Source organism: Poecilia reticulata, chromosome 3 (genome assembly GCF_904066995.2).
Source record: "Poecilia reticulata chromosome 3, P_reticulata-male-v2, whole genome shotgun sequence".
Taxonomy (NCBI): Eukaryota; Metazoa; Chordata; class Actinopteri; order Cyprinodontiformes; family Poeciliidae; genus Poecilia; species Poecilia reticulata.
Genome location: NC_088832.1, coordinates 26153125 through 26178097, shown reverse-complemented (window position 1 = coordinate 26178097; position 24973 = coordinate 26153125). Strand labels below are relative to the sequence as shown.

General features: G+C 37.1%; 1 protein-coding gene across 2 annotated transcripts in view; it reads right to left on the bottom strand.

The window, feature by feature from the left end:
* LOC103462608 (synaptosomal-associated protein 25-A-like) overlaps positions 1-24973 on the bottom strand; it is a 34062-nt gene that overhangs the window by 8925 nt on the left and 164 nt on the right. For both annotated transcript variants that reach the window (XM_008405501.3, XM_008405500.3), the window contains exons 2-4: positions 9227-9332; positions 8271-8312; positions 2612-2660 (exon numbers count right to left, since the gene is read on the bottom strand). In XM_008405501.3, coding sequence (XP_008403723.1) covers positions 2612-2660; positions 8271-8312; positions 9227-9298 — 163 coding nt within the window. In that variant the 5' untranslated portion in view covers positions 9299-9332. The remainder of the gene's footprint in view (positions 1-2611; positions 2661-8270; positions 8313-9226; positions 9333-24973) is intronic.

The following is a 24973-nucleotide window of genomic DNA, read 5'->3' as shown; positions in this document are numbered from 1 at the left end:
GGACAGAGAAGATGGGCACAATTGATAGATGGAGCTAAATACTGTACAGAAAACCTGTTAGAGGCTCCAAAAGACTGATCTCCTACAGAACGATGATTGTAAAAAGGTTCACGAGTCATGAGTACTTTTGCAATAAATTGTATGCATGTACCAGTATCAAGAACAACATCACTTTCTGAAAATGAATAAATAAAACCCGTCAATCAGTCAAAACAAACACTTCCTCAGCTGTTTACTCTCTACTCTCAGATATGATCTCGTTTTTTAGAGTCTATTATAATTACCATCAAGTATAGGAGACCATTTGGTCCTCAACAAAAACGAGGTTTGGGTATTGATTATGCCTCATGTAATACAGGAAAATATATATAACTAGTTACCACCCACCTCCAAATAAAGAGAACAAAAATGCATATTTTTCTCATTCTCACTATAGACAGCAAATATAAACATTTAATAAAAGCAATGGGTTGTCTTGTAATTAGTAAGACGATATTATACATTTCATAAAAGCAGCTGTTTGTATTGGGCATCATTGCAGTTTGAGAGAACACGGAAAATTTGGAGTTACAGGACGATCTCTAAGCCAGAACCATAATCCATCAGCTGTCAGTCTTGTTGAAATGTAGGGCGTCGTGCATGTACGAGCCAAGCACAGAGGGGCTCATTAACATCTGTGACACCTCCACCACAGGTAATAGATGACTGGAAGGAGTGACATATTTCCTCCTATGTGTGAGCTTCATGTGTGCATACAGCCTTGTGTGTAAAGGGCAAAGGGATTAGTCACACCCCTGTTTAAAGCCAAGCAAGGCTGTATTAATGATGACATGCCTGGCAAGCTTTTACAAGCTTTTTTCATGCAACAGGAAGTAAATAATGGGTCAAATCAGACAGGACCTCTAACAGCCTCTGTCAAAGAATAGTCACACCATTACTGCAGACACAGTCACATAAAGATAAACATAAAACAAAAAAACGAACCAACAAAGGGGAGAAGAGCAGAGGTCCAAGAAAGAAAACAAACACTGAAAACAGCATGAAGTGGAAGATAGATTGAGAGGGAGATAGGGATCAGGTATAGGGGACATTAGCTTGGAGGCGGAGGAAATTAAGTCTGAGAATTGATTGGTGTCCTGTGATAACAGCGGTTAGCTGCGCACTGTGGCAGCAGTTCCTCAGAGAGGCAGGAAAACATGAGAGAGGAGGATAACAGGCTATCCGTTGTTTTGACAGGCCAATTAGGTTGCTCTGTCAGGGACACAGCCAAAAAACAAACACCCTGCAAACATACATGTCTTTCGTATATATCGGTATGACTTTTAGTGAGAAATGTGCTCTTCCTATTCAAGTCTTTAAACATCCCTATGCTCATTTCAAAGTTAGGTCATTTTCTTGGTGTTAGTCACAACTTTTCTGTAATGGAAACCTCTATCCTTTGTTGTCTAACGCAAAGGTTTTAGAATAAAACCGGACTTTGCATTGTTTGGTAGTAACTTTCTGTAAAAACAGCCACAGCTAACAGTAGCATTATTCTTCACATAGCCAAAACAATAATATTTCATTCCTGACAAAAAATATTTTACTTTTGAGATGCATCAAGAAAGCACAAAATCTCCTTTTCTTTGAGAATTTGTTCAACATTCATCCCATAGCATTACCCTCTGACTGACTGTCCATGTGTCCTTTAAGCCTGAATTGCAGGGAGTTGTGGTTGAAACATACATCATCAGTTTTTCTGACAAACTATCCACAGTGGATCACTTTGCTCTCTTCAGCAAATGGATAGATTACTTTGCTTTCTATCCTTTGCTGAGCATACATTTTAACCTATTCCTAATATTTTAGCACGAAGAAGTGAAATTGTTTTATTATTGAAAAGTGATCCTGATTATCAATTAAACAGGCTGGTCCATCTGTGCTCATTGTAAGTGGATGACTGCACAAATGGCACGTCGCATTCAGAAATGAATAGATTTTTACACATTCACTCATTTGTGCAATGTTTGGATGTTAAAACAGCTGACAGAACTTTGGTCTGATACTTCTTATCAATTGTTAATATTAAATAGACAAATTTATAGGATATAATCTTCAGTCAGTTAAGATCTGTGCAATGGAAGACGAGATTTACTGGCTAATATTTCCTGAAATGGGTCAAGTTCCCAAAAACTGATCCTCCACATTATATGGTTGTAATATAGACTCGCTATAAACCTGAGAGGTTTCAAATGTGACATATGTAAAAAAAAAAAAAAAAATCTTAGATTTTACAAATCTAGCTCTCTGGGTTAAAAATGACTCTAAATGCATCGGCTGTGGTCATTGATTTTTACTCAACATTTACAGTATTTTGTCTGATTGAATGCAGGATGAAACAAAGCAGAGAACTAGCTCCACAACAATATAGAGTATAATCTTGTTAGCCGTATTAGTGCAGACTCTGGTGAATGTTAGTGTTCCAGACATTGACTGAATAAGACATAAAATAATTCAAATGTGTCTCATATTCTAGCGTTTCGATGGTCCTACAGGCAGCAAGAGCGAATCAGGAGCAGGGAAGGCTGGATCAAAAATAGCGGCGTTCAGCAAACTCTCCTTTTGAACTTACCTCCCTGCTCGTCCAACATGACCAGAGTCCTGATGCCGGCATCTTTACTCTGACAGATGGGTAGACAGAGAAATGAAGAGGGGGTATCAAGGAAAAGAGACAGAGGGAAAAAAGAGGAATAAAAGTGAAAGATGAGTACAGGCAAACCAAGCAGAATGGAGCTGAAATGTCAGGACAGCAAAATCTACTCACATTACGATTTGAAATCACATTTAAAAAGCTGATCCTGCAGAAACACCTTGACTGAAAACACGTCCTGACATTGCACCTTTTCTAAAAAATGGTGAGAACTATCTTATGTTTAGACTAAAGCTGATTAAAATTTATGTTGAAATATATGTTCCTTTACTCATGATTTGTATTGTCACACAAATGCAAATAGCTTCTTGTGATTTTAGGGATGTTTGGTTATTATTTTTTTCAATGTGAACATTTAATATTGCATTGTATTTTATTGTTTGTTTTATGAAAAGTCTTTCCAATAAACAGGTCTTATGAAAAATTGGAACTTGTTTATGTAACACTTTTAATCATGGAAACAACAGAAGGACAAAAAGATCAAATGTGGAGTTTCTCAAGGCTTTGTTCTTGGATCCCTGGTATTATAATACCAATAAGCTTCACCAAAGTCAGATAATAGTGATTAAAAAATGTAACAAACTTATATATTTTTGTGTCTTTTTCATTACCAGTTAATAGAGTGTGGGTTTACAATAGACACAGACTTACTGTGATCTTAAAAACATTGCAGGTATAAAATGTTTTGTGTGAGCTTATTTTCAAAATGATTGTAAAATAGTTTAACTATGTCTCCATAAATAAATTTTAAATGCAACATGCTGCTCCCAGAGTTCTTGGCAACACCAGGAAAATAGATCACATCCCACTAGTCCTTAGATGACTGATCTAAACCCCTATTTGTCAAAAGATGAACCTTAAAAGGTCTGAATTGTTTTTCTGATTTGTTTTTTCAGCTTCAATTTTTCTTTTTCTGCTTTGATGTAATTCTTGTTTCTAATCTAACTGTCCTTATGCATCTTTCTATAAAGCACTTTCATTTACAGAGTCATCTGTACTGAAACAATAAACTTACCCTGCCTTTGCCAAGTGTGTCCTTCAATTTTGAGCTAAGCTAAGTCCACTTCCAAGTTTTGAACATTGGTAATCTGACAACTGAAGCACTGTTTTTGTATTTCAACTTCGCTTGTTTAAAATGTGCAACATTTTAACCAAAACCTTTGGTTAAAATAAAAGCTGCTTGGACATTAAAAATAGGAAACACATCGCACAAATGTATTCCTGCATTTTCTCGCACAGATTCCTGGGAAGAACTTTGTCATCGAAAGGTAAATGTTTTGTCTGTTTCATTCCCAGAGAGTCAAATGCACCGCTGTTGTAGTAGAACATTCTGGTATGACTTAGAAAGCTGGCACAATCTGAAATATAATAACACATGTACTCGCAACATGTGCGTGTGTTGTTGTTTCTCTCAGCAGGAGCTTCATTATCTAATATCACACTTCAATGAGGATACAATAACTATGCTAAACACCGTGTGCATGTGACTAAACAACAGTTTTGCACTCTCCAGGGTTCTGTTTCACAACAGATATTAAAGTCCAGAGGCCATTCTGTTCATGCATGAGTTAATTTTGATCAAAGTGTGCAGTGACCTTCTTAGAACAGTTATAGATGTCACACAGGCACAGACGTGTCTCGTATATTTATGTCACACAAACTGACTGAAACAAATCCCTGCCTTAGATTGGAATGAGTGAAATAAATGCTGGTTGTGGTGACAGATTTTTATTTTGGGAAGACTGAAAATGTAATTTAAAAAAAAAATAGAAATGGTTTGTTGAGTGCATTGTGATCAAATTAACGCTTGTGGGTGTTCAGCTCTGCTAAAATGTGCAGGTCAATAATTTTAGATGAGAGAGCTGCTTGTTTACCCAGAGGGAATCATGGGAAATCACAGACAGGTTGAGATTTCAAAACTACAGGACAGGATATCAGACTATGCCAGCTGGCATAATGTGAGGTGACTTCACTCTTCCATGTACAGCCAGCAAAACGCACACACATGCTCACACGTATACGCAGTCAGGTTTTTCACACCTTACAGTGAATCACCTGGTCTTGTTAAGCAGTCTTCCCAAAATAATCATCTAAGAATATGCACGTGAAAGGTGCTTTTCATGACTATAGTAGAAATATATTTTTCCTTTGCTTCTCATAGCGATGCTTGGTCTTGGTCTCCATATTTTATTTTTTTAAATCAAATAAACTGATCTATTTTCCTGATAACAGGGCACAAAACCAAAGTCCCTTTGTTCACATAAAGCGGATGCATTCATCTATTATACACAGATGTCCACTCTGTGTAACAGACAATAATATTGCTTATTTTGTTCTACTGCAATTCTTTCTGGGACACATACATCCTTAAATGAAAGTGGCTCCACAAAAGCTCCACAGCACCCCTCTGCTATTTTCACATTAAAAGCTGTCTAAGGTGTTTATCAGGCTCATCACAGCCAATTCATCCAGTCAGTTTAATGGGTGTCTGTGGAAGATTAGATCAATCCAAAGATGGCAGAAACCACAACTTATATAAAGATCCTTTGGGATTTATTGTGGTTTCTGTCGTCTTTGAATTAAAAATAGATTCTTGTACCGAACACTCCTAAACATTAGTTAATATATATATATATTTTTTTTTTTTTTTGTGGACTATGCAATTTAGAGATTTCAAATTGGCATGTTGGTTTTTGGACCACACTAAGAAGCCAGACTTCGAACTCCCTGGCTCAGACTCAAACCCAAGACATTTTTTTTTTACGATACTAACTGTAGCACTAACAAATGTTGCATCTTAAGCAATTCCTCAGTAAACATCCTAGATATTAGGACTGCAAATGAGAAGAGATAAGATGACCTGTCTTGTCTTAAGGTTGCCAAAAAGAAGTTCACAACTATTGTCTGGAGTCTTTTTGCCACTCACTAAGTCACTCTATGAGCATAATCTGTAATGTAATTGTGAGATTAAAGAAATTACATCACATCTATAACTCTAGTGGTCAGAGTTGTTTTGATCACAAAAGAGGAGTGACTCCTTACCTGTGATCTAAGGCATGGTAAATTTGGGGTAAGTCTCTAACTCCTCAGCCTAATCCCATTGCAGATGGCTAGATGTTGGTTCAAACGGTTGCATCCAAAATGGTGAAGAGGCAAGGTGACCAGCACCTTGCTTGAAATGTCTTTATCCTCAAAACAAGACTCAAACTGTTCTAGCAAATGGCACAGGCAATGCAACCAGGAAAATACAGCAGAACAAAGGAGGCACAGAGCATCCATCCACTTAAATAATTTCATTCTGACCCAGCTGGGGTCAAGAGCTTGGTCAGAGGAGGGGATGTGATGTAATAATTATAGATAGCTGTGTGTTGGTTATCTTCACAGAAGCCCGGCAACTTAAAACACCTCCACTGATACACGCTTGTAAGTTTTGAACATAAAAATAACAAATATGTGGGCCCCAAACACCAGTACTCGGCTGTTAGACTCATCTTTAACGTTCTTCATCCACCAACCTAGGTAGAATTTTTTTCTTTGGAAAGTTGTACAATAAGTGTTTCAGAGGCCGTGGAAGCTTGATATTCTTAGGTACTTTTCTGTATCTTTCTCAGCATCTTTCATCCTCCTCTCATTTCATTTCCAGCCTGTTTGCTGAGTGCCTCGGTCTCGTTCTCCTTATTAATATCCATCCTACGCCCGTTTCTTTACATTTCATCCATTTTCTTTCTTTATTTTCTTTTTTTTTCATTTATGGTCACTTCAGTCCTCTGGTAAAGATAACAGTTTTCTTAAACACTTTATAGGATTTTTTAAATTAAATAAAAAGCTCAGCACATTTTGACACTTTTTTAGGAAACACTTTTTAAATTTATTTTTTCAAACCAGACTTCTGACATTGCATGACTATTGGATTAGCATAAATGTCAAGAGAGACCCATTTGCTTAATACACTGAAGTATATAAACTGGAGAGTATTTTTGCATATAAACCTATATTGATCATTGTATTTTATGTTAACATGTGTATTATATTATCTAACAGCTTAGAAAACATCCTGTAAACAATCAGTCTCAACTTCTAAGACCTCACCACCATCAAAACAACCTCCGGTTTCTCCTTTCCACTCAGGAAGCCATCTTGGTTCAAAGGTTACAAAATCTGCTTTCCAGCACTTGTGGCGCTCACAAACAAGTTAATCTTCTCATGACAGAGAGAGTGCTGAGCTCTGAGCAGAAACCCAGAGATGAATGCGATCCATTAACTTTATCTAGCAAGTTAAACCTTAAAGTTTGAAGGATTGGAAAAGACTTAGCAAGCTGGTTGCTGTTCCTCAGCAGGACTCCATGAAACCACAGCATATTTTTTAAACATATTTTATTTAGGAACAGTTTGGATTAAAACCAAACCTGGCCAGGCCTAAGCAAACAGATTTGAGATGAGAAACAGAACAAGTGTGTGTTCACTGCTCTGATCGGTTATTCAATTAGCCTAAGCTTCACTGTAAGCCCTCTGCGCAGCGGTCACAGTGTACGAGGAAGTGCTTAAGGGTATCCCAGAGTACCATGGATGTGGGAAAGCCATCAGCTGAATCACTTTGTGACAGATGTATAAAATACCGAATGCTGTAAACTCAAAATGTTCACCGCTGTTTATATCAGCACTTAGAAACAGACCAATCTCAGGGCATTTTAGATATGATTGGAGCAACTAAGTGGCATTCTCCTGGCATTGACATTAAAAGTCAGATATTCATCCAGTCAATCTTATCTGTGGAGATGAAAACAATTCAGGTCAGCTGCAGACCTTACTCCAACCCGTTTTGTCTCATTAAAATATATCAGCTTGCCCAGAGGCTGGAGTCAGATTATCTGAAGAAGCCTCAGAAACAAGAAGTCCAACATGTAAGACTGAATGATTATAGAAAGAAAATAGGAGGAGATATTTAATTGTAAGCTTTATCAGAAGAAGAATGATATAATTTACCAGGATGTGTTTGAAACTGTATATTGTATAGTCATCTTGGGTTTCACAAAAAAAAGCACGTCAATCTATCAAACTGTTAATTAAAAGTTGTCCATCAAACTAGGAGACAGACTTATTGATAAAGAAAACTTTCTTCGCAATAATACAATCTATTAGCATTTCTTTATTTTGGTTCTGACATAAGCAAAGCCTTAATCCTAACACAAAACTAACCTTGGCAACTAGAACTGCTTTAACGTTCGTGCTATTGCTAGCTTTGCCTTTTTTATTACATCATCTTCTTCCTCTTAAAGCGAGATGAGCTGGATCAAGTAGTTTGTTTAAATTTTTTCCCTGCGAAGAAGTGATTAATCTCTTTATCTTAAATTGCAAATATTCGCACATTTTTAGATGCACACAAAAAACATCAGGTTCAAAGTGAAATTTGTGAAATTATTGTGTAGTTGCAGACTACAAATAAAGATTTGAGGTTGAAAGGACGCTTCGAATATACGACCTTGCTACACTTGCAAAGGACAGAAATGAAAATGTCACAACTGATCATCACGTGGTTTTGTAAATGCTAACAAAAGGCATGTGATTGAGTGATCGGACTCACCTCCTCGACCAGAGCCAGCATACGCCGAGTGCTCTCCAGGGACTGTAAATAGAGAAAACAAATCAGCTGAGAGTGCACAAAAAGCAGATACTGTGCACAATCTGCAATGCATGTCACAGGGACATCTCAATGACTTTCTGTAGAAAACAAATTCTCTAGGAGTCATTGGTAATAAACTGGAGAACAGAAAACAAATGATGCGGACAGATATCCTGTAATGTAATTAACACAGGTTATTTCCTGTCCTTACACTCATTAATTGTGAGATTTCTGCCTTTTGTTTACTAATCCTTAAAAACCTTCTCCAAAGTCATTCATTTCTTAAAGGGATTCCTAAGCCCTGCTCCCTCTTTTCGTTCAAAATTTCTCTTGTCTAGTTTTTCTTCTTCTGCCTCTCTAACTTTTTAAACTCCATCCATGGCCGCCTTTTGGCCCCTGCATTATCTCCTCATGAATTTTTAATGAGGCCGTTTGAGCCATCCTATTATTCTGATGCACTGAATTATCTGTTCTTCCTGAGCTCCACTCAGCTCATTAAAGAGGCCAAAGTTCCCCCTAATCCCACCTACAACGATTTACAGTCGAGAAGAAAAGAGACTTTCAGAACCAACTGCTGAAACAAGAAACTGTTGAAGGTACTGTGTCTGAACGTCTGGGAGCTTTGGCAGTACATTTGTGTGTCCTTACAAGAACAGGTCATTTTGAAATGTCAAATTATAATTGGCATGTCACAAAGCAATGCTCTTTTCAGTGCAGACCATATTTAGCCTCACATTCTGTGTTCTGTCTGTCCCCTGTGCTATTCTTCCACGCTGTTACATTGTTCATGCTGATTTATTTGTTTTCTGTAGCTGCCAGAAACTACAGCACATGTTGTTAGGTATGTTACTCTAAAATTAGGAAAAATACAATTGTGTGTCCTTAAATAACTTGGCTTATGTGTTTTGAAAATGTACCTCATCAGCGATCTGGTCTGCACGTGTCTGCAGGTCGGCCAGCTCATTGCGCATGTCCGCTTCATCTGCCATGACGACTGGTGAACTTCACTTCAATTAAAAGACACTGGAGAGAGAGAGAAAGAGAGAGAGAGAGAGAGAGAGAGAGAGAGAGAGACAGTGAGAGAGAGAGAAAAGGAGAAATGTTACTATTGTCTTGGTCACTGCTAAGCAGGAGGGGAAGACATTTTGCTTTGTATTGCTCTGCTTTCATTCAGATTACTATTATTTATGTTTCTTTAAAGGGCTTTGAAATACTATTGGCTTGTTTTGTTAGTAGTTAATTTCTTAGGTTTGGATATTTATAGAATGAGATTTTTGCTCTTCATTTAGCTTCATCCATTTTTCACTGAACATCTTATCTGTCGCTATTGAACAAAAGCATCCCCATAGCATGACTCTTCTACCACCATGTTACGTCTAGGGGACAGTCATCAATGCATGGTAATGTCACAACATTTACACTGCGGAGCTGAATTATAATTATTCAGACACAGGGATGGTTTGTAGCATTCATAGATATTTGTTAAGTACTTAAACATGTGACCTGAACTGCACAGACAGCTTATTTGTCTTTCTTTCATTAATGGGTTTCTTCTTGCCATTCTTTGTGGAGAGCATAACTGATATTCTTCCCGTCGACAGATGCTCCCACTGTGTTTCTCAACAGTTCTAGCTCTACTTTCAGTAGGTGTCCATGTAGGTTTACAAGTGGACACACATTTAACAATGAATTACTGTTTAGGTTTCGAACAAATCAGGAGTCAACCTAAAACTTTAATTATTAAGGAAATATTAAAATCTGCTCCACTTATTCTATAAAGAAATTCTAATTAAGCATGTTAATCTAACAGTGCCGATAAATACAAATAAGCCTGAACTACAAGCATGCTCCAATTCAACTTACAAACACTGATGATAGTCTAAGAAATAAAAACAACAAATGGGATTACAAAGTCAAGATGCAAATAATATATATATATATATATATATATATAGTTGCATTTGTAGCTATAGTTGCATTTGTAAACTTTACTCTGGCTTTTTATATTGCATTGAGAGTAATGACTCCTTCGTTGAGTGATGTGATCTTTTAGCCAAAGTTGGTACAGGACTCACAGGAAATGACTCTCCAGTCATTACCAGTTTAGTTTAGTCCAAAGAGATAAATGTGGGACAGCTCCTATTTTTCCGCTAATATTCTAGCATTGAGCAAACAGAGATAAATTTGGTAATCGTGACCAATATAATGCAGGAAACATTTAGTCGTATTTAATATCAAACAAGGCAGGTAAAAAAATTAACTGAGTATAGATATGTGGTATTAACTGCATGTTAGTACATAAAATGAACACAATTGTCGAGGCATTGAATACAGACTGAAGAGTATCAAAACGAACAAGAAGAAATGTCAAGAGGATTGACTGCTAAGCGGAAACATGAGTCTATTTTTACTGTAGTCATGTGCATACCCATGCACAGATTCATTGGTGGTGCACGCCATGAAAAATGGATGTGCTTGTTACTCTCTAGTTTGAAGGAGGGACATGGAGTTCAAAATGGAGGCAACAAAGGCTGAGGGGAGAAAAAAGAACCAAACTCTATTCCAGTCTGCCTCAAACTCTGCATCTGTCTCACTCAATAATTAAGACTTCAACAAGACAAATAATGTGATCTGCTCCAATCAGAGCTCATTTGGGAGTATAATGCATTTTAGTTTCAATAGCTGAACTCATACTAGAGAATTTCTGTTCCTGTGTCACTTGATTTAAATTTAACCACCCAGCAGCTTGCAGCTCGGGACTCATTAAAGCTTTATGTGATCTAATCTACTTCATGATAGAGTGTATAAAAGGGACTAAGAGTCGGCTGCTTTCCAGAGTCTGTCAGGGAATGTGTTGAGGTTTTTTTTTTTTTTTTTTTTTTTAAGCCAGACTTGGCAAAATTTAAAAAGGGAACCATTTTGTGATGCAATATGCCATTGGTATAAAATTATGTAAACAAATTTTAGGGAGACAAACAGAGAAAGCAGCTTGTCAACTGTGATAGTTTGCAGGTTTTTGAGACCTGGGCGTTAGTTTCCGGTTCATCGCCAGAGTTTATCCGTCAGTCAGTAGATCTCTGAGGTGAGCAGACAAGGTCAGTTAGAGTCACAGCTGGATGTTTGATAAACTATCTCCTTGCTCCGTCTCACCTTCTGTCCTTATTACTCTTTCCTCCTTCCCCGCGGAGTCGTCACACCAGTTAATAATTGAACATGTGACGGGGAAGAAAGATGGAGGGGGGAGTTTGGAAAAAAAAAAAGCCCACCTAAAGTGCTCCTCTCCTACATTCGTGTTCCATCTCTTCATAGATAGATACAAGTCAGTTTTTTTCTGCAAAGGCTGGCAAGAAAAACACTGAAATATTTATGTTGGCATTTTACCTTCTAGTTATTTGACTGCTTATGAAATTCTAACAACGAGTTTGTATATTAGCAGCACTGAAGGTAACCACAAGCTGAGCAGGAGAGAGCCACAAATGAGCAAATTAAGGCACTATTTTAATATCTGAGGCTCTATTTTAATATCTGAGGCTCTTTCTATCTATGAATGCTATGCAGCAACTTGGTCAGGGAAAAACTGAATCAAATGGATTAATGACACACAAGGAAGCAGGTGAGTAATAAGGAGCAGGATTTACAGGTGGTTGATTAACAGCTCATCTGACAAACTGTTGCCTGTTTGGCAGGATCAGATGCATTTTATTACACCACAAATTAACTTGCAGTTATGAGACGAAGAGCATCACTCTAGTACACGTGTCTAATTATAGTGATTTAGTAGAGAATTGTATATTCCATACCAAGTAAACAACCAGCAGAGTTGCAGACAAGCTTAAAGTGCTGGATGACATTATTGGAAAGTAATTCATAAGACAACTAAATTTTCAAAAGTAAAATAAACTACAAGCAGTAAAATGTGCAACAACAAACGTGAAGTGCTTAGTAATCCTACTCATGCGAATGTATGTCTGTTTCTATATAATCTATTTGCAAAATGTTTTCTTACTGTGAAAATGTTGTATTTATAAATGGGAATTTAACAAGTAGAATAAATTACATGTAGAAGAACTAGCTAATGTACTGATGTTAATGTTCATAAGGGAATATTGCACATTCCTCCTACTACCATGTTTAATGGTTATTATGTATTAACTAAGTATTGATTAATTTAATGAGCTCAAACAAAATAAGTGTAATTTTCCAGGTGGTGTTAATCCAACCTTTGTATTTTTACAATTGTCTGAAGTTTTGACTTGAATTCAAGAACTTTTATGCCTGCTATAATTTATTCATGCTACTTATGCAAATAATAAGACTATGATTAATTTAATTCTGCATATGCTGCTTCTTATGTTTGTCTAATTCCTGGACGTTTCCAAACGGTAAGGTAGTCTTTTAAGTTCTTGTGTTGCCCTGCTTTTAAAGCTCTAAGAATATGTATCTATAAATATATTTTATCTTTGATATTTTCATATATTTCTGCCAATTTATGATAGCAGGCATACAATGTATGAAATGAAAATAAATAATACTAAAAATATTGTGTAGATATGAAAGCCAGAGAAGCTATGACAAACATTGAGCAATATCATTTTGCAATTATACAATAATGAAACTCTTCATTACCACATTATGCTGTGATGGTAATGGAATTAGCTTATTGGACTGTAGATGTAAAGGTTTCCCATTGTAACACTATTTTCCTTTGCATTGCTACACTTGTAGCAGTAAAACCACATTAGGCAGAATATTACAGTAACAAGTCCAAACATTTATCATAGGAAGGTAACTAAGTGGTAGTAAACAATGATTTACTGGTAATTTTGCTGACTCATTTCACTGTATTCACGCAAAACAAGTCAAATCTGGTGAAACATACACTGGTGTTTCAGGTCCAGCTTCATCTAAACCAAGTTGTTAGTCATCTCTTTTTGCCCATGCTCTCTCAGATACTCAGTCTCCTGATGCTCCTCACTGTGTGCATCCTCCCACTGATCTGCTGTTATTGATCCAATGCTGATTGATTTTCTCTTAGCTGTTACACCGCTTCCTGTCAACTCACACACCCTCAGCACAGGTTCTTCTCATTTCCAGTCAGATTTCAATTCTCATTCTCAGTTAGATTCTTCAGTTTATTTAAACCAAAATAAGGATATTTCTTCCCTTTTACAAGTTTGCACAAATTAGCATTATAAACTTTTAGTTGATTAAAATCCTCCTTTAGTCCTGAAACGGCTTGTGCCGTTCATAATGATTCGCTTTAAGACTGTAGTTTGCAGCAATCCTAGTTAGTAGCAGTTTTTTTTATTGTTGTAGTCACCATATGTTCATTTTGACATCTAAAAATGTGAAGAGAATCCAAAACAATAAACAAAGTAAAAAGAATAATACATTACCAACGTACATTTATTTAAAACACTATCTAAAGATCTTTAAAATACAGTACAGAAAGTATAAAATGACTATTCAGCACAGAATAAAGAGCTACAAACAAAATAGCAATCCAATGGCGAGATAATGTTTTAACTCCTGAGAAAGCTGGTAAGAAGATAGATTAGAGAATGGCAGCAAAAGGATAAGGTTTTCATATTTTCAAGTATTTCTGATTAAGCTTATTCAAATTTCAATTTCAGACTCACAGTGTTATTTTCTTTTGCCATCCCTTTGACATCATTTTTTGAATCTTAAAGTCCCTTCCTCTTTAACATGCTACACAGGCTTCACATCCAAACATGCATCTGCAGTAAAAGCTGACGTACAGCAGGGTCCGAGTGTCCCCATCCCCCACCTGGGCCCTGCTAGCCATCACTTGTCTTGAATGACAGCTGCTGGAAGGACTGTACTGCCAGGCTCAGCCCATGGAGAGATTAAAGTCAGCATGGAAAGAGGATTTAGTCTCCACTGTTTTCTCTTCCCTCCCTCTCTCTCTTTCTCTCTCTCTCCTGACTTTATCTCCTGCCTTCTTGTCTCTTCATCTGCTTTCCATGCCGTTTCGGTCTATAAGTATGTCGCCTGCATTACTGTATATTATGAAAGGCTTGAGTTGAAATGTTTTCTATTAACTTAGTCTGTTTCTTCATCACTATCTGACAAATATGAACAGAAGTGAGTCCACTTGTGGCTGAACGCAGCTGGTGTTGGCTTGTTCTTGGAAACTGGGCCAGATATGGAGCAGGGATGAGCAACAAACCCAAGCACAACAGCAGATAGAGTCAAAGAGACACTAGAGACACTAAAAGGGCAACAATGAATTATTGATTGAAATATTAATAGCATTAATCCTAAAAGCTGTAGAACTAAAAAACTTTTAACTGGTTTGGCAGCAGTCTTCAGAACAAAAGTATAAGCCCTCAGTAAAAAAAAAAAAAAAAGGACAATTGATAGAGGAGAGAAGCGAGCCAAGTAGCCAAAAGAACGATTCTATCATAGTTTTATTTCAGATTAAAGTCTCATCTACAGTTCCAAATTTAGTCTGCTGTTTTGTTGTCTCTCCCTGGGAATTTGGGTAAAAAGAGTTCATTTTCACATGCATTATTATTTACACCTGTCTTTATTAGTCAGTCTGACTCTGCCAGGCAACTACTTTGTTACTTCCAGCTAGTTATGCACAGAATCTGTAAGAAGACTCTTCAAAGCAAAGCAAAGGTTGGATAGATTGAGTCTGCCAACCTGGTTGACCAGCATGTAAACAGACAAAGCAAACAATTACCTTTAAATAGGTGTGTTGAAGGGTACATTGAAATGGCCTAGAGCGTGATAAAACCTCAACTAAGTACTAAATTCAAGGTTTTATTTATTTTAAACTCCATTTTATTGCCTACAAAAAAGGTGCAATAAAAATAGATTTTTTTACTGAAATGCATCACCGTCTGAAACCAGATTGTTTCAAATCTTTTTCCATAAAGCAATTAGGGTTACTACAGTTAGTTGACATAATGAAATGCATAAATTATAGTCATTTTTGTACGTAAATAGTGTTATCTGATGCATGTTATTATTATTATTAAATTTTTTACATTTCTGAAACTTACTCTTTACTCAATGTCACATGCTGTTTTCTTTTAATTATGTAAAGCACTTTGAAATGCCTTGCTGCTGAAATGTGCTATATAAATAAAACTTGATTGATTGATTGATTGATTGATTTAAGAAAAGTTACAACTGTCTAACTTCACATCGCTGTCTGCAGCCTGCAGCCGGGTGTGAAGCAAACATCAGTCGTGTCCGGCTCCTTCTGCACAGTTAAGAGTCAGTGTTTGGCTGAAAACAACCAGGCCCTTGTTAACTGGGATCATGGGAACTCTATCTCAAACATAAACCGTTCAGAGTGTTTCCACACGTCAACATAACTAGAGAAAAAAAAATGCTGACTGTGAATTCTTTTCTTTGTAAACCCTCCGAAAATGCATTTTCAAGCTATATTTATCCTCATTGATCTACAGAGTAGCTGCAACTGCAGCTGACACTACCTGCAGCTCGGCAGGGACGCAGATCTGGAAGGAAGAAAGGAGCCATGTTAATTATCCCTAGCTGAAGCAGAATGTAATTCTGTCATGGAAAACTGACTCGCCTCTGCAATGAAAAGGCTGCTATCAATCAGGAAGCGTGTTCATCCCAGATAAACAGTGTTTGTGAAGGAAATGGGACATCAGGACAGTGTGGCTGCTCTGAATCTCACAGTCACGGAAACCAGGTCAGGTTTTCAGTTGTTTGGCTGCATGTTTCTCATGGGTTTACACAGGCGCTAACCTAAATCTGGTGACTTTTAGGGAAGCTGCTTCATGCTTGTCTGTTTCTACAGATCTTTTCCAGGTGCAGAGGGAAATGAGTCGGAAAGCACAGCGCGAGTTGAAATTAGTATTGCTTTTTCTGGTACTGCTTTCTTAGTCTAACTGCATGTAAATGTATTTCTGGCACAATTGCATGGCACAGAGTGAACTAACGCAACTGGCTTTCTGAAAAAGGGAAACCTTCAACTTTGCTGTGACATTGTGGAAGAGAAATAAAAGCAGTGAATAGGACATAAATGTAGTATTTAAGCTTTGAGAAGCAACCGTGTTATTTATTTGAACAATCTTTGGTCTGCTGTACACACAGCACGCCAATTACCTCATAAGTTATGCAAAAGAAAATGTACAGTAACGAATTAAAACTGACAACCTGTGAATGTAAAATTGAATAGACAGCTTTTCCTAACTTCTCCTCTGTGTTCCCTTAAGTGAAAGTCACATTGTCCACAGACGCACCATGTCAGGCTATTAATAACAAGGGTTCTGTGAAGGGTAATGCCTCTGCACAAAGACACTGGGTGGGACCAGCAACTTAACTCAACACGGGAGTCTTTTAGTTTATTATTCTTTGGGTAAAACTCAGCCAACATTAACAGTGATTTGTTTATTCCAAATTGTTCTGATGGTGTATGTATGATGGTTTGTACTGAATTGTTAAAGAAATATGCTGATATAATGATTATGCAATGTAAAAATAGAAAAGTGACATCCATGACATGGAAACATTTGATTGGTTTTATCACAAACAATGCTTGAGATTTCTTGTACTTCGTCTCCTAAATTAAAAGCTCCTCTTTACTTTTAAGCACTAATTTAGGTTTCTCCTGATTAACAGCAAAAAACCGTATGGTTATAATGTAAAAAAATTGAAAATGTTCATGGAGTGTGAAGAATTTTCATCAGATAAACCAACATCAACATTTTACAGTTTCACCATTTCCCAGATTTTCATGTTAGATAATCAGCAGTAAATCACTTTGAGTACTAAAAACTCTTAAATACCTTTGTGAGAAACAACTAGTGATGATCCCAATCTCTTTGAGAAAATTTCAACCACATGTATCTGATATTTCTATGAAATGCTTATTTTATAGCAACTTTGATCTTTAAAAAAAATTATAAAAAATAAACATGTTGTTCCTTTTACCATCATAATATATTTTCAAAATTGCCACTGGTAGGTTACACAATCAATCCTACTTCAAACTGATTGCATTGTCCAAACCAAATAAACACACACAGATTTAACAGATCCAGTTCACAGAATATAACTCAATAACTGTCTCTATTCACATACACACTTCACATACTTCACTTACTCTTTGTTACAACACCAACATGTTCAATACTATAAAAATATATGTTTTAATCCAAGCATCAGAGAGGTTAGAGAGGCTTACATGCCTCATATACACATGTAAAATCCTTAAGCACACACACACACACACACACACACATCCCAGGATTTCTTGCACAGTTGTTGCTACAATGTCAAGTTGGGTTCCCACAGAGGGGACGTAGCGGTCATAAAAAAAATTTCTATGGTTAAATTGTTATTATATGTTGCAGTTTTCTAATTATAACAACCAAACCCCCAGAGCAAACACACTGCTGACCTATACTCTGTAAATATACCAAGATCTGACCTGGGCAGAGAGCAAGAGGAGAGCCTGAGGGCTAAACTATTCAGACCATTCACCCACCACTTTCTGCCTCACTGATGATATATTATGCAGCTCCAGTTGTATAGACAGAAAAGCTTGGACTAGCTTCGTTTACTCATATAACAGGCTGATTTACCAAAACAGCAAAATGGTCAGAAATTTTTTTTTAAATTTGTAAGAATGCAATGAATAAAACATTCTTGAGTGCATTAAATAGTCTGACATGATCAATCTTTACTCTCTGGAATATTAAAAGCTAAAGCAGTGAGGCGACTTTTACACATTTCCTTCAAAACATGGTCAACCAAAGTATCAATTTCTAAACTTTTTTTATTTCATAGTTCATGTATTTTAATGAAGTTAAATTGGGTTTATTTCTCCAGCTCCAATTTACAGTAAATGTTATCATAAAGGACGTCACAAAACCCTTTGAAAGACAAAACAATTCACGTCCAGAAACATATATTCAAATCAGTCCAAAACAATCCCGTCGCACAGACAGATTAACATTTTACTGGATCCATTTCACTTCCATCCTAGTTCAAAATCCTTTTCATGAGATGCTAGAGAAAATCCAGGAGCGATTGCAGCATATAACGCATTACTCCACCTCCTTCACCTGCTACTGCACACTGCCTGTCAGCTGAGTAGTTAGAGGCATGTACACTTTTCCCTTGCTTACAAAAAAAAAGCTATTTTTGTTGTTTGCGAATATTGTCAAGAAAAATTCAAAAAGGGATAGCTTCAGTCTTTTAGGACAACTGTTTTGAAACAGCAGCTATTAAACTACATGCGTCTTGTAGACTCAACTCACACTTGCATTGCAACCGGAAAATGCAGACTTTCCGGTTGCAATGCAACCGGAAAGAGAGACAGGCGGGAAGCTACTGCAGACAAGCAATAGTTAAGATGAGCAGATTAAAGAAACGGGCAGAAAACAAAGTTCTGAAGAGACGAGTGATCACGCAGATGAAAACCTTAACTTCTGACACTTTAATTGATTTTCAAAAGGTTAATCATATCTTTTGACAAAAACAAGTATTTATAGCTGCCACTAAGAGCCTCTGTCTTTAAATTTCATGACCGGTCAATTAAAGTGAGTCTGTCTGCATGCTACCTATAAAGCAGAAAGACGGAACTGTGTGCAGGCAGGCAAACATGATAATGTGGGAAGCACAGGAGATTCAAAGCATTTTCCGGTTGTCCACTTTGACATTACTCTGCAAAAAACTCAAACTAATGTTTCTAAAAATTGTAGAAATTTTATGTAATAATTTTTTCCAATTATTTTAATAGGCAGTGTTTAATTTTAATACTGCTCTGTATAAAAATCAAACTTCCTGGTTTCCACTCGGGTTAAGCACAACGTTTGAGTGTGAGAGGACCAAGGCGATTTCCTGCCGCCTGCACCGCCTGCTGTGACAATATGGCCTCCCTGAATTAAAGCGTTCCCTATGGAGAGGCAGGAGGGACACACAGAGAGAAATCTGCTGTGGAAAATTACAGATGAGATATGGAGTGACTTACATTAGTAAAAAAAAAAAAGAAAAAAAAAAACCTTCTCAAGATTTTAGTTTTAGACATGCCAAAACAGGAGTGCACAGGTTGTTCTTTTTTAAACTTGAAAAAAATTAAACAAAACATTCTCTTTTTCAAGTTTTAGAAAACAACTCAGCAACAAAGACATACAGGTTCTCCCACTGAATGAAAACTCCCAAAATACCAGGTTTGAGTTTTAATACTGTTACAGACCCTAAAACAAAAACAGACAGCAGTTTCCCAGCAGTCAGCGATGTTTTGTCTCATTTGAGCAGATTGTATTTCCGGCATTTATTCGTTATATAATCCAAAAGAGAGACAGGCGGGAAGCTACTGCAGACAGGCAATAGTTAAGATGAGCAGATTAAAGAAACTGGCAGAAAACAAAGTTCTGAAGAGACGAGTGATCACGCAGATGAAAACCTTAACTTCTGACACTTTAATTGATTTTCAAAAGGTTAATCATATCTTTTGACAAAAACAAGTATTTATAGCTCCCACTAAGAGCCTCTGTCTTTAAATTTCATGATCGGTCAATTAAAGTGAGTCTGTCAGCATGCTACCTATAAAGCAGAAAGACGGAACTGTGTGCAGGCAGGCAAACATGATAATGTGGAAAGCACAGGAGATTCAAAGCAATCATTCAAGGCCTGCAGGGATAATCACGGCAAAGTCCCACTGTCCCATTCACAGAGGATAAAACCCACTGGATTAATCTGTCGTCACACAGAATACACACACAAGCATGAAAATACTTGCATAACCCATGAACTACTCTTTCTCTTAGTCTCTTCTCACTTTCTATCAAACATTTTTCCCTTTTCATAACCATCTCTTGGTCACTTTAGCTCAATCACAAACAGACCTGCAGCTCTCTGCTGTAGCATGCACACATTCAAGATGACACCTGTCAACATGCTGCTCTTTACATGGTTGTCAATTATGCATATCTGCATGCACAGTCTTTTGAAAGGGAGAGGCAGAGCAATGAAAAAGTGACTCTTGGCGCCAATTAAATGTTTCAGATGACAAAACACATTTCAGTAACGTTTTTGTTCTGTGTTCTGTGCATTTGTTCAATGTTTGCCGTTTTCCGAATCGGTTATAAATTAAGTTTGGCCAAAAGATGAGAAGTTTCTCTTATGTGGGTGGAAGAAGGTGTCCAAATCAACCTGACTCTGCATGAAAAAACTAATTAACTTCTGCTTAAACTTGCCAAATTGTCATCTGGCTTTTACAGTAATTGGCAAAAACAGTCTTAGAGCACCATGGAGGAATTTGAGACACTAATTTTTGCAGAAACATTGCCCGGCTTTCCAGTGTTAAACATTTAGAACTGAATTTTGACAAGGCCACTCCAAAACATTACAGTTGTTTTATTACAAAAATTCATGATTTCATCAATTATGACAAGTTATCGGGTCAGAAGGTGACAAAAAAAGCCCCAAATGTCTGTATGTGTGTGTTTGTGTGTGTACCACCATGTTTGAGTGTTAATACAATGTTCTTTTACTCAGAATTGTATGATGGATGTAATGGGATGAAAGTTGGTTAGTTCCCCCAGTTTATGAAATTATAATGTAATAACTGCTTTTTGTATTTGTTAAGTTTATTCTTATCTAATATTAAGATTTATTTGATCATCTGAAGCAACTAACTTTGATTAAAAAAAATTATTGTAAAAAGCAGAATACTTTTTTTTACACTATTTATTGAAAAATATTGAATATGCACATAAATCAGCACAAACGTATGCATTAAAAACATTGATTCTCTCATGATAAACATATCTCTGTCTAAAACAGGTTAATACATTCTTCCTAAATGGGAATTATTTGCTTGTTTTTCTTGCCCTGAAGTCAATAACCTTGTCTTCAAGGTAACACAGCAGCATTTCTACAGCACAAAGCAAGGAATCGGGTTACTTCGGCTCTGCCGCTTCATCCTGATCAATGAGAGGAGATCATGTCACAAGTTCAGGGAACTTAGAAATTACAGGCTGAGGGAGCATTAGAGTTGGAGTACATGTTGTGTGTGATTGAAGGGGGCGGGAAGGGTTTGTTTTTGTGTGAAAAGAAAGAAGGGTTGGTGATACAGAGAAAAAGCTCTGAACAGAGCTGCCACTTCAGCTCGCAGAGGACAAGAGGTGTGAAATGAAAGAAAATGGAAGAACATGCAGGGCTTTTCACCACAGGGCATTGTGTGGATCCCTCATGTTCAACAAATGTATGAATTTTACTCCCTGACACATGAAGCACTCAAATATTGTGAGAAGCATTTTTCACAGTGTTGCCTTTTGACGCTTAGGATCAATTGAGAAGAACTGCAATAATGTCCAAGCAACCAAACGCACAGACATGTCAACACAGAGTTAAAAAGGTGCAAAAACAAAGGTCAGTGTGTAACACTGTGTCGTGACATTTAAATATGAAAAAGAAAGTCTCAAATTATAAAACAAAAGTGTGACGAATGATTGGCAAATTTATTCTGACAAAAACTGGGCCATCCATTGCAACCATTGCAAATGTGAGCTTTAAATGTTCGAACCTCACAGGTGAGCAACACGGAAATGTGATCAATCCACCGAGGTGCCAGGAGAACACGTCCTTGTGTGCATAATGCTTATTTTTAACAGATGTAGCAGTACTGGACTGGAGCCTGGTGGTAATTTCTCACCTTTTTTTTCTGGTGGAGTGACGGAGGAGGAAGAGGAAGAAGAGGAAGAGGTGACAGTAAAGGGGTTCTTAAGTGTGATGACAGCAGGTACAATTTTCCCACCAGGAAGCCAGTTTTATGCGCAGCCTGGTTTCTTCTTTGTCACAACATTTCAAATTGAAAGAATACGATGAAAAGCTACAGCTTCTCCTTGAAACAATCCAATTGAAAATATTCTGCGGTGCACAGAGCAGGTCAAACTGCATGTGTCGCCTACAATGACTGTTTTCCTTTGGCTCTCTTCAAAATGTTCTTACTGGACCTTTTAAAACCAGTCTTACTAAATCTCCAAAAATATGAACGATTTTGTAAGTTATGTTGTTTTGCTAACTCAGAATACACAGTTAATCATAACGTAAAGTTTTTGATGACTTGTTTAAATCCTGGATAATTCCATGCTTCTAACTTTCTGTCCAAAAATAACTCCAGCTATGAGATTGTATTTTATCTACAATGAGGATTTGATTACATTTTTTTGTCTTTCTCTAGTCTATTAACGGAATCCACGTTTCCTCAGGTGTAACATGATTTAGCTCACGTTTCCTGAAGTCCTCCTTCTCTGGAGGCTCAGTCTCACTGGGCCAGAGGAGGACTGATCACCCAGTCTTATTTGGTTACAATTAATACTTTCATTAACATCAAATGGTTTACTACGTTCTCTGGGTCATTTGGTAACTTCCTTTAGCAAAATATCTTTCTTTGTGTCAGAAGGTGACAGAATCCCAGAGCAAAAATTCAAGTTTGTTCTCAGAAATTCAACCGTCAATCGTCTTTACTTCTTTTATGTGATGTAGATTTTTCAATGGATTAGTAAAGCAAACATCTTACAGACTGGTTCTTTTTCTCTATATATTATGAAACTGATTTATTTTGGTATGTTAATGTAGCTGAGAAGTGTTGATCAGTGTTACGGTTCTGTTGGTTGTAAGTCAGACTCCTTCTTTACTCTGTGTGTGGGTGTTCATTTCCTGTCCTAATTGAAATATCTACTTGTTTACTCCTGGCTACAAACATCACCAGGCTGCCAAACGAAGACAGAATACGCAGCTGACCTGCTTAACACTCAGCCTGAGCCTTACATCCTCACTGACATTACCACGAGTCCAGACGCAGAACAGGAAGCGGGGATGGCCGGCATGCTGTTTTTAGTAGTAAAAGTTTAAAGTTGTTCTGGACAACTATTGGCAGCATTTATCTGAGTGAGGCAGAGCATAACTCTGTGCTTGTATAACTTCACAGCTTCAAAGATGATAACTTTCTACCGCATGTCTTCATTAGAAAGAAACAGGAACAAACCAGGGAAAGCTGTGATGTTCTTGCTTACAGCTGAAGATGATCTGAAGCTCTGGTGAATCCATGTTCAGAGAAAGTTGTTGTCCATGATAAGTTAGCGAATCATGTTGCTTAATTCACTGCTTCAGTTTTGCTTCTTCTACTTTTTCCAACCTTGATCAAAGCTCCGTAGAAGAAGAAATGTTCTGCTTTGGGGTTTTTCTGGATAAATCAAAATGTACTATTCTAATTCAGCAGTTCTCTGATTAGCCGTTTCCACCCTGGATGAGGCTCAGGAGATACTGATGTCACTAAATCCATATTTTTTGCCCCATAAAAATGTTCTTGGAGAAGTGCGGCATTTTCTTCTGTCAGCCACTGAAGGTTTATTACTGGAAAAAGAAAGTTTTTCATTTCTATTGTTCACAACATGCTTACTCAGCAACTTGAATCTGACTCTTTGAATGGATTGGAATTGAACCAATCTCTATCATCAAAAAGATTGCTTTAAAAATAAAGTGACATCGGCATACATCACACTTTTCACCACCACAACACAGGAAAAGAATAGTGTCAATTGTATATCATACATTCTCAGTAAATGTTGTAGAAATAAATAATAAATCAAAGGCACATCCTGCTAATTATTCACAATTATTTGGTGTGTTGCATGGCATTAGGTAAAACATGACATCGGTTTACCTAATACTTGTGACTATTGATGCCATTGACTGCGATTAGCCCATATTTTCATCAGATTTTTTTTTTCTTTCTTTTGTCCTCACCACTCTCCATGAGATCTGAATCAGATGTGGTGACAAACAGTGAAACTTCATCCAAGTGGCCAAATGGCACTTGATGGCAAACAGGGTTTTAACGCATAGCAGCTGAAACCTGATAACCGAACAAACACAGCAACGAAGAAAGACCTTTGTGAATGCATGTTGCACATGCTGACATATAATTATTGCCCGGTTTTAATCTAAATCTGACAAAACTGACAAATCTTTGTGAAATAACAACATTTCCCCAACACCTCTTTCTCATTCATGACGCAACCTTTGAAAACAGCTGAAAACATGTAATTAAGGTACATGTCAGGCGACAACTCGCTATCTTATGGCAATTTTTTTTAACTGATATATTGTTTTTCTTTCATGATTTACACCAGAAATTAGAGGGCTATTGATTTTCTTCATTAACTCGAGGAAACCTCATAGGTGAAGTACCTCTGTACGTGTTTTCTGACTGTAACTGTGGAGCGTCAGCGCAGCCTGTAGTCCAGCTGAGCACTTCGGAGCTGTCCAGGGTGCTGAACCAGATCCACTTTCCCCACCTCTACACGTACAATCCTCGCAACAGACAGGCAGTTCCCAATGAATTTCACACAGAAAGTGGGATTAAGTAAAAAGATCCACGACAGTTAAGGAGCGATATCATAATTTGTCCTTTAGGGTGTCGCTAAATCAGATTTCTGTAAAAAGAAAAAAGAAAAAGAAAAGAAAAAAAAAAAAGGAAATCTCGGAGAGATCTTAAAAAGCGGCACTACTCACGAAAAAGATTGTCACAGAAATTCACATATCCTTCTGATAAACAAGCAGCTACTGGCGAACTTATGAAGCGCGCATCTATGAATACTTTTTTAAACTTTTATCGGTGCGGTTATATTTAAATGTCAAAATTA